This window comes from Lepeophtheirus salmonis, chromosome 13, assembly GCF_016086655.4.
Source record: "Lepeophtheirus salmonis chromosome 13, UVic_Lsal_1.4, whole genome shotgun sequence".
Lineage (NCBI taxonomy): Eukaryota > Metazoa > Arthropoda > Copepoda > Siphonostomatoida > Caligidae > Lepeophtheirus > Lepeophtheirus salmonis.
The window spans coordinates 9,959,357-9,969,755 of record NC_052143.2 but is presented as its reverse complement, the minus strand read 5'-3'; the positions used below and the strand labels follow the sequence as shown (position 1 = coordinate 9,969,755).

Below are 10,399 nucleotides of genomic sequence, written 5' to 3'. Positions count from 1 at the left end.
TATATCCATAGTTAACTCTAACATAAAACCAATACCCATTTTTTAAAGTAAACGTATTTTTCAAAGTATTTTAATATGTCTCACTACTCAATAATAGTTTCTAAATATTTAGTGTACAAAAGATATCATGATTCATAGTCAATTACAGCTCTGACCTGCATAATAAAAACTAATAATAATAAAAAATCGGACACGTTTACTAAAATCTACCATCACCACTTTCTCTTTCTAATTATTCAACTGCAATTTGCTGCAACATGGAAAAGTATATATATAGGAAATTGAAACTTTTACCAATCTACAACTGAACGTGTAGAAAGGCCAATTTGGTTTGCAGTAGAAGAAATCGTTGATAATTTCAACCAATGATAAATGATCATAATTGAATGTTTAAAAGAAATGTGACGTTTTTCCAAAAAAGTTTTTTTAATTGAATATATTTTCCTACAAGATGCCCAAGAACACCTATACCAGGGGATGCCTGCACCCAATACTTCCTTACAGTTCTTGCCGCACGAACAAATCACGAACGATGGAAGGATTCCTCCGGCTTGAAGCCACTCAATTACGGTTTCTTCGGATGCAAGAGCATTGAAGATATCTGCACGCATATTTCCTCTGCTAAATTCACGAATAGAGTGAGACTAAGGGGAATTATGAGTATAGTAATGCCTGTTAGTGTACTTTGAACAATCCAGATTATCATGTAAATAATTATGTTGGTAATTTATTTATGTATTGTATGATGCATTTTAATATATTAGGTTGCTGTAGGTTTAATATCTAGTTGAGTCTAGGAAAAAAAAGTTATTAGTATAGAAAGAGAGAGAAAAAAGGAAGAATAATTTGAAAGAGAAAGTGGTGATGTAGATTTTACTAAACGTACCCAACAAATCCTAAAATGGATTTTGGAGGGGCTATTTTTTTCATAGAAATGATTTTTTTGAAATTTCTCCATTAAAGGGGAGGGGTTGTAGCTACAGCCCCTCCCCCTGAGGACGCCCCTTTATGAGGGTGATAAATGTAGAAAAATCTTCTTCACTTGTAAAATTAGACTCTTCTGTATCGACTAAAATTGATGATATTTATTTAAAAGTAGGCTAACACGATTTTTTTTTTCAGTCCCAAAAAATTATTCACAACGGATAAAGTAATTTACACCAACAAGTTGTCTATACCCCCTTCCCCCCAAACGCCTTTCTAGAGGGTCCAAATTAATTTTTACGAAGAAAAATAAACTTAACTTTATTTTCATCCAGTAAATCAAGGAATACTAAAACTACTGGGAAGGAAAGAAAAATATCACGCTCACACTAGGAGGCTGGCTCTCTTTTTCTGTAACAAAAAAATGAGAAATTACTAGTATGATTTATGAATATTGATTGATAAATTTATCCGACTCGTAACAATGTCTCACGATCTTAAATTAATCAATTTCTTAACTTATCCTAAATTATACTTATCCTTTAACTAAATAATTTTATTTTATACAAAGACAAATAAAAACTTAATTTATATTACTTTCGATATTCAATTAGCATATTTTTTTTTACATTATTTTAAAAATAGTTTTTAAGACGTATGTAATGATAAAAATATAATATTGGAAGTACAATGATCTGTTAGGTCGAATGAAGTTTGGCAATGTTTCTGTTGTTACTCTAATGATGATAAATATTTTATCTTCAGTAAGTAACGCTAAATTCTTCATCACAACGTTGAAAAGTGTATCTACTATTTTAAGAATATAGGTAGAGAAACAGTTGTATATAGTATTTCAAAGGATATTAGATAACATAATGGGTTAATACTCAATTACTGTTACCACTAAAAAACTATCATAATATCCTCTACTAAATTCTAGAATATTACTACATTCAGTATAAACATATTTGTCGACTTATAAGGAATTTCTGATCATTGGTAAAAGACTTGAACGTATCTCACTTTCCACATAAGTTTATTTCATTTATGAATGAAGTTCATTTCGAGTTGTAGATATTATAAATAACGGAAGTAGAGTAGTTGCTTTTATTATTTCAATTTATTTAAGGTCATATCATAGTTATATATTTTTAGTGATGTGTAGAATTACAAGTTTTTGAATAATGATTGTGCTATATATCCGACAATATAAATATCATTCCTTGCTGGTGTTGAAGAACCTCTAGAGAAAGTTAAATAGTGGGGAGATTTCCCCAGAATGTTCTCAATTTGTATATCACATTGATCTACTTTCAGGAATCAGATTTCAGAAATTATTCTTTTTTCGGCATTGTAATGACCGGCTTGAACGAGTTGAATTGTGTCAAATAAGGAAACTATTTACGTTTAAGTAGTATCCTTAGGATACTTGTTAAATAAAAAGTTTTTCTCTAAAGTACAACTAAGTATATTCACACAATTATTTTTGTTGATATGGCATCACAGATTGATTAGATGACAAAAATGCACTTATATATATATTTTTTTTCAATGACTAGAATAATTTAGTTATTTTAGAGGAACATATCTTCAATTAATACATGTATCATGTTAACTATTTCTTGGTAACAACTCGCCATTCATTCCTGTTTTTATAAATGATAAAACAGTTTGATAAGTTTGATTTTCCTTTCCGTAGAATTTTCCATTAGAGTAATTGTGATATATATGAAATACTATTCTGTGCAGAGGTGGTGATCCAGGAAGGTAAATATTTGGGCATACCATGTTATCCCTTCTCTGAAAACAATTATAAATATTTCTTAAATTGATGAGGAGATGAACTCTACTTGAAGTATCTTAAGGGTGAGGAATTGAGGTCTGAAAATTACCTCCACACAGATTGCAGATGTATAATTTTATATTTACTGTGTGATTCTAAATAAAAAGTGAAACCTATTTCCCAAAGAGTCATCATGGTGGGATTGTAATGATTAAACAGTAACTTTACTGTTAAGTTTACCACTGGGATGAGGGCATCAACGTCCATTGAGGACATTTTTAAAAGTTTGATTATTTGTAGTTCCCACAAATTTTCCTCTGACAAGCTCTACTCTTTGGCCCGAATAAATCTCGTCAATCATTAGTGTTATTTTTTTTCTGCTCTTCAAGCCTCTCATTCGTGCTTTAAAGTGACTTGTCTTGTTTCTACCTTAATCAATTTGGATACGGGATATATGAGAGACGGAAGTGAGAAAGCATTGGATGCATATATTTTCTCCAAGAGACCTGAACTGACATTGTACCATATCAAAGCAACGGAAAGGAGTCCAGGAGAATATCTTCTATCTTTTCCTTTAGGTTATTTGAAGAGATGAGACATTTGCTCAATTATGAATGAGCGCTTGGAAGTAATTCCTGCCGAGTTAAAAATTAAAAAGCTCTTTACAAATGTCTCTTTCTCTGTCTGCCCGCCCGTGGAGCCCAGAAAAGCGGCAATGTTGATGGTTCATATCAATCTTATCTCTTGGCATGGCCCTACGCCATTCGGTTAGGTTTTTGGAGTCATTCATGGTGAATTTGTGAAAGCTCATATCCGGATGCCTTGAAATGGAGTCATAGTTCTGCTTGCATCCAGGAGCAGAACAATTATCACAATTATTAATTAAGTAATGACAAAACAAACTTTTTTGAACCACGTTTTCTTTCGTTATAATTTATAAAACTAATGAAGAATGTATCAGGCTCCTCCTGTCGAAAAAAAGTAAGCTCAATTTTAAGACGCACTTCCAGTTTTTTCAGTATTCCTTGAGAAAATGTAAATGGGCTAGTCCTATGGATGTTTCATAGGTGCATTAAAGTAATGCCTTAGGCGACAGGAAATGCCTCGGAAGATAAACTACCTCCGTGTTTCTTTGAGAGTGACTCTCATTTTTTAATCCATTCCGCAAACTTCATCAAGAAATCAATTCGTTCCTGCTCATTTACAGAGATTGATTTTAATGAATCATCTCTCTTTTGGACGTACATAGTATTAGAGTTCACATCTATGCAATTTCAAAAGCACTTAAGAATATCATAACTTGTGCTGTTACTTTGAAGCTTCTGAATTGATCATCTTTCGACACATAATAGTTAAGTTCATTCAGAGTGGACTCGTGAAAAAAACTTCCAGAAGGATGGACATTACACTTTGCAATTGGTTGCGGAGCAATTACTTCATGATTAAGTTTGTGAGCTAATTTCAATCCCTGATCTAGCTTCACGTAGTAGATTTGACTCACATGCCCATATTCGACTTCAAGAATAATATCCTTATTTTCAAAAGATGAACATAAATTTTAGTTTGCTAGTAAAGTTGTAATAATTTTTTTCAAGTTATGTATCGAATCGAATAACATAAATATTTTTCTTTCAGAAGAGGAAAAAGGATTCAGTATATATCAAGGAAAAGTTATATTTCCTAGTTCATCCATATATAATTTTATGTCTGAGGCATACGCATCCGTAATGGTTACAATGGTTTCTAGGCAAACTTTGGTAACTACTTCAATAACTACCATTTAATATTGTTTTATAATGGAAGAATTAATATTTGTGATTGGTGCTATAGCTACCATGTCACTGTATTTCCATGTACGCTCTTCACCATTGAACAAAGTATGGTTTCAGAATAGTTTCCATTCCTATCACATTAAAAAAAAAAAAAAAAAAAAAAATTGCCGCCACTAAATTCAACTCTCTCTGAGGAATAGACTTCGTCAATTATTATAGAAACATATTTTGTCTTTTTCATCCAATAATTTAAATCTAGATTTTAAGTAATCAATTGTTGAGTCCTTCAACTGAGAACACACTTGTTATTCTTCTTATACGCGATTCTGATGGCAACTAAATAATTCCGAATTCTCTCATTTGATTATATAAAGCTGGGCTGGTATTGTGCCAAAGCATTGAAATTCCTAAAAATTCAGTAGAGTATCTTCATCCTGAGGTTATAAAGTTTGAGACAAAAATCAAGACCAAGTGTATTAGACTCAATACCAAGACATTGATGTGTCAAGACCGAGACGAGACCAAAACCATAAAAAAACAGTCTCAAGACATAGATCGGTCTCAAGAACCACAGCACATGATATGTAATTTTGTATAAATTGATAAGATCGCATTTTTTTGCTATTTTTGTAGTGATATAAAGATCAGGACCAATTGCGATACTGCGATCAACGATATAATATCGCCATATCGCAATTGATTGCTGATCAGAAAAAACTCCGATCATCACGCCTGATAATACTAGAGGTTACAAGAAGCAATAATAAAGAGTATTTTTTTCGGGGAGTTACTACGATGAAACTTTGTAGATTGATAGTGTAAAGAATTATAATTTTCAGGATCTTTTTCGACAACAACGAAACATCTATAATATAATTATTAGTATATAGAAATATTTTCTGAATAATTTTTTTAATTTTCTCAATTATTTTGACCATTTACAATGTGATTTCCCTCTCCCAAGTCCAGGGGTAATCCTTAGTTAGTGAATATATTAAAAATGAAATATTCATTTCTTCTTTGCAGTCTTGTAAAAAAAAAAAAAAAAAAAAAAAAAAAAAAGAGTGCGTTCCATATTCATTTCAGTGTCCCTAACTTCTATATAGACTATAGTCTATAGCTAGAGAAAGAGTATGTATATTTAATATTATATTGATAGAGGGCGCTTTAGATGTTGACTATTGTTATTGTTTTCATATGTTCCATGGCATTATCTGAATTGATCTCATGTCGATCTCACAACGTCTTCTCGGATCGTCATGCGCCTTCCTATTCGAGAAAAGGACCATCCACTTGGGTTCTTCATTAGAGGCAGCTCGTCGAATGACTCGTGATCGAAAACGGAAAATCGCACTTGCAAATAAGAAGAAAAAGGAAGATCGTCTTCGACGTAATCCACCACCTTTGCCCTATAAGTTGGAGTTGATGCTCAAGTCGAAGGGTCTTTGGGATAATCGACATCTTAGGTATATACTTCAGTGTCATTTATTTCGATATTTCATTTGTAGTATTTCTTATTACTTAGAGATAAGGATGAGAATCCCGTGCCGATGGATGACGTTTTCTCTCTTCAACACTTCACATGGCCTCGTTACAGCATCAAGGAGGCTATTGAAAAACTCAGAGATTTTTATGATCCAACAATGTTTGATAATCCAAATGCATTGGTCAAAGCGAAAATTGAATTTAGAATGATTGGTTCAAAAGTAACGCGGTTTATTGAAGGATTCGATCGCATGGTTCCCATTTATCACAAATACGACGAGGAAATCCCTTCCAAAACGGTTTGCATATTTGTTCCCGACGAAGAAAGTAAACAAATTGCTGTTGATGCCGGTGCGTCTCTTGCTGGAGGTGAGGATTTGATCATGGACATCTCCAAAGGAAGAGTTGATGTTGTATGTAAAAAATAGGACAATTAAGCTTCATCGAACTTATATAATTATTTATTCATTTATAGTCTGACATTGAATACTTTCTTGCCCATGAAGACATGGTTTTGAGTTTAAAACCCCTGACAGGTCAATTAAGAGATAAAGTACCACGTAAGCAGGAAGGCACCTTGGGTAACAATATTGAATACATGGTAAAAACGTTTACAAATGGTCAAAAAATTTCAATCAAAAAAGTGCCTCCGAGTCTTTTGGTAGAGGACGAACCAGACTATGGGTATTGTATTGTTGAATTCGGCCGACTTCAAATGGATATTGAGAAATTAGAAGATAATATAAATGGAATTTTGTTAGCTTTGTCCGAGAAAAACGTTATGACTCGAGTTTCTAAGAAGGACTTTATCACGAGGTGCATGTTACATGTTGACGACAACTTTCCTTCAAAAATTTCAATCGTTCATGATCTCATCTTAGATAAAAAGGGACAAAAATTCATGGAAAGGCAATTAGTTGTCTAAATTTTGTGAGATTTACTCAAGGATGCATTCTGTTTAAATAATATTTACTATAGTCGTTACTCTATTGTGTGTTTATTATACATTTTAATCATGAGTTAAGAAATACACATTTGCTCATATATTTTGCTGTTATATCCAAACAACAGCATGTCTAACTTATAAACACGACCAAGGTCTTTTATCATGTTGCATTTCAAATTTGAGTAAAACTTATTTACATGTTTGGAACTGGTTCCTCCTTTAGTTGGATTTTTTAGATCTGGCATCTTTTTAAAATATTTTCTTGAGATTCCTGTTAAATGAAATAATTCATTCAATTCATTAAGTCGAAATATTCCATCGTAATTAATAAGACATGGAGAGCAAAGTTTGTAAATCGGTCTCCAATGTTTATCAAGTTCCTCATGGTCTGACCGATCTATAATGTATTGTGCGAATACTCGAAAGGAGGGAACTTTTGCAACGCAACCACTAGCGTTAAGAGCTTTTGAGCCAAAAATGGCCTTTGTCGTATAAACAGCTGCATCTGAACATGGATTCATTACTATTCTATCTCTATATGCAGATAATAATCTTTCGAATGGATGGCGAACGACAATGAATGAGTAGTAATCTGGTAAATTTTCCATAAGTTCTGAGTATGATGGGTTCATTCTACGATCAATCCTGGGATAATATTTTGTAATTTTTTTTATCTTGTTTTTATTATGACGGATACTCACTCATATAGATATTTCTTACCACTTTTTATATCGCTCAAGAAATCAGTGTTATTATCCAAGTACGAATATACATTCATTAATGACGATGAGCCAATTTTGTGTACGTAACAATATAATGTTTTAGTTAGTGGATCCATTAGAAAATTTGATGGATGAATATGTTGTTCGACATTAAAATCCTGGGTGTCTTCTCTAAAAACTCAAAAGATGACACATTATATGTTTAATTCCTTTGATACTTTGTACATTAAGTTATCTTTTAAATCTATAATAACACACTCAATCATTTTAAATTTGATTTAGAAGGATTTATTAAGGAAATTGTTAGTGTTGTTTTTTTTGGTTGTCTATCTTTTTAAAAATAGAAGAAACTTTCTTGAGATTAATAGTATCCATAAATAAGTTATATATTATCTTTACCCATTAAAATTCCATGGTTTGTCAATATTGACTTCTCCAATTCTACTACAGACTTCTCTTATAAGATTGCGTCTTTCAAACATTTTTTTAGTCATGTCCTTTGTTCCAAAGCCTTCTTGAATTTCCTTTTTTATAGCTTTTACATGGTAAAGTCTTGTTTGTATGTAAGAATGTTCGCTATAAATTAAATACCTTAAGTGAAGGTATAAAAAAACGGTGAAGACCACAAGGAATAAGGATTGAGGATATTTGCGATACATTCGTTAAAATAAATTCGTTGACATTATAACGTAAGAAATGGCTCTTATCAGTTTCTCCATTCTTATCTGCTTTAAAACTATTTTTATACCTTATGTACGAATGCAAAATGATATTATGTTCATATCATTGTTTTCAAACATTTATAGGCTCTGGTTTATTTAATGTATGAATGATGTGCAGAGTTGTAGAAAAAAATATTATAAAAGGCTTTTTGCAGTTGTTACCTAAATCAGGGAGAGTGCTCCCTGCCTTAACATATATTTTTATTTACCAAAGCTGTCATCATATACTTTAATTCCTTTTTATCCTCACTAAGGAGGTGATAGATATTGATGGGACCTTCAACAAGAGGCAGTTATTGAATTTGGAATGTATTATGTTATTGGAGTTTATCTCAGATGAAAGATACATATTTATATAGTACGGTAATGACAAAAGTTGGTAATCTGGTAATGCCGGATATTTATATTTTGCATTTTATTCCTCTAAAAAACAAAATGACCGTCAAACGCCCAATAAAATGGTCCTTCATGGATGCATTTTGATTTGAAAAAATGTTTTGAAGTGTTTCTTTTAAATTATCGATTTGAATCCAGTTACAAATTTTTATTTTATTAAGAATAATAGATGAAACATATATTTTACAACAATATTTTAAAAATCTTTCTCTATCTTGCCTCATAGTATAAGTATTTTATTTCCAAATATACTGCTAATAAATAAATATTCTCTTTTGGTACCGTGTATTTGATGTTTCTCTTCATTTTTATTCATCATATAAATTTTTTTTGATACCAAATGCGTAATATATTATTATCAAATATATATTCGTTGTTCATTTATTCCAAATAAGGCAACCTATTTTACCAATTTATAATTTTGAACTCCAAAAACTTGTTTTTAAACTCTTAAAAATACGACCTTTTATTTATTATTCCTTAATTTCTAGGTTGATTTGTTTTTATTTCAGCATATTTTTATAATCTATGTATATGATATTTTTCACTTATCAAAAAATGTTTAACTATTATTTTTTTTAAATTAACCAGTTGACTTTGAGGAATAACTACCATGATAAAAGGCTCAGTAGCGCTGTTCCAATCCTGGATATTAATAATTAAAATTGCATCCCAATTGAGGTTAGGTGAACAAAATGGCAGTATAATGATATCTCCCAAATAACTTCTATCTCTTATTTTTGATATACACAATTGTTTATCTTCTTGCGTAGATCTTGATGGTAGAATTACAAAAATGATTATCTTAGGAATTGCAGATGAATAACTTTGTAAAATAGAAATTTTCATTGTTTCACATTCAATATGGCTCATAACGGCAAGTGTTTTCGTACGACTCAACATATCAAAGCATGGGTTATCTGGAGATAAAACAAAAAAGTTGCGCGTTATAGTCGAATTTGTTGTGAATTTTTACTTCCATATGTGGTACGAAATGAAAGTAGATTTAAATATTTTAACAGGTTCGTTACATCAAATGCAATTAATTTTAAACATACAAAAAAAAAAAAAAGGGATTCACTTTCAAAAAAAGTATATCAATGTAACTTGTAGCAAAAGACTCTGGGTATGTTCTACTATCTTTGTCATCAAGGTCTAAGCAAGAAGATAGACCATTAAGGATATCCAAAAAAGAGAAATAGAGTTTTTTCCCCCTCGATTAACTTTTTTTTTTAGAAAAAAGTCCTACAAAATTTTTTGGAAAATCAATCGAAAAAAAATTTCTCAATTACCTTTTTTTAGAAAATAAATCCTTAAATTAATTTTTTTCTATAGAAGTTATTTTTTTAAATTTCTTCATTTGTTAGGATTAGGGGCTACAGCCCCCCCCCTATACGGCGGAAAAACTGTTCAGCTAACATCAAGCGATGCTACTTCAATTATTAATATCCAAAATTGGAACAAAGCCAGTGAGTATTTTATCACAGTAGTCATTCCTCAAAGTCAACTGATTAGTTTTGTCTCTTCACCGCTTCGACTTCTCAAAATACCTTGGCGCACACAAAGTTGCAGTAAAATAAGTAACCCATGCTTTTTCAATTCGGAATACTTATATTAAGTTTTTAGAGTTTATCTCGGATGAAGGATAT

General features: G+C 31.3%; 1 protein-coding gene across 1 annotated transcript; it reads left to right on the top strand.

The window, feature by feature from the left end:
• Positions 1-5,621: 5,621 nt before the first annotated feature.
• On the top strand, positions 5,622-7,008 carry mRpL1 (mitochondrial ribosomal protein L1). The gene is made up of 3 exons (XM_040723460.2): positions 5,622-5,945; positions 6,005-6,377; positions 6,440-7,008. The coding sequence occupies exons 1-3, from the start codon at positions 5,707-5,709 to the stop codon at positions 6,887-6,889; spliced, it is 1,062 nt and encodes a 353-aa protein (XP_040579394.1). The 5' UTR covers positions 5,622-5,706; the 3' UTR covers positions 6,890-7,008.
• The last annotated feature ends 3,391 nt before the right edge of the window (positions 7,009-10,399 follow it).

Excerpts from the sequence above, each read along its gene's own strand:
- mRpL1 (XM_040723460.2), top strand. The coding sequence starts at position 5,707 with ATGTCGATCTCACAACGTCTTCTCGGATCGTCATGCGCCTTCCTATTC. Across the intron at positions 5,946-6,004 it reads TGGGATAATCGACATCTTAG|AGATAAGGATGAGAATCCCG; the intron begins GTATATACTTCA and ends CTTATTACTTAG. Across the intron at positions 6,378-6,439 it reads CCAAAGGAAGAGTTGATGTT|TCTGACATTGAATACTTTCT; the intron begins GTATGTAAAAAA and ends ATTCATTTATAG.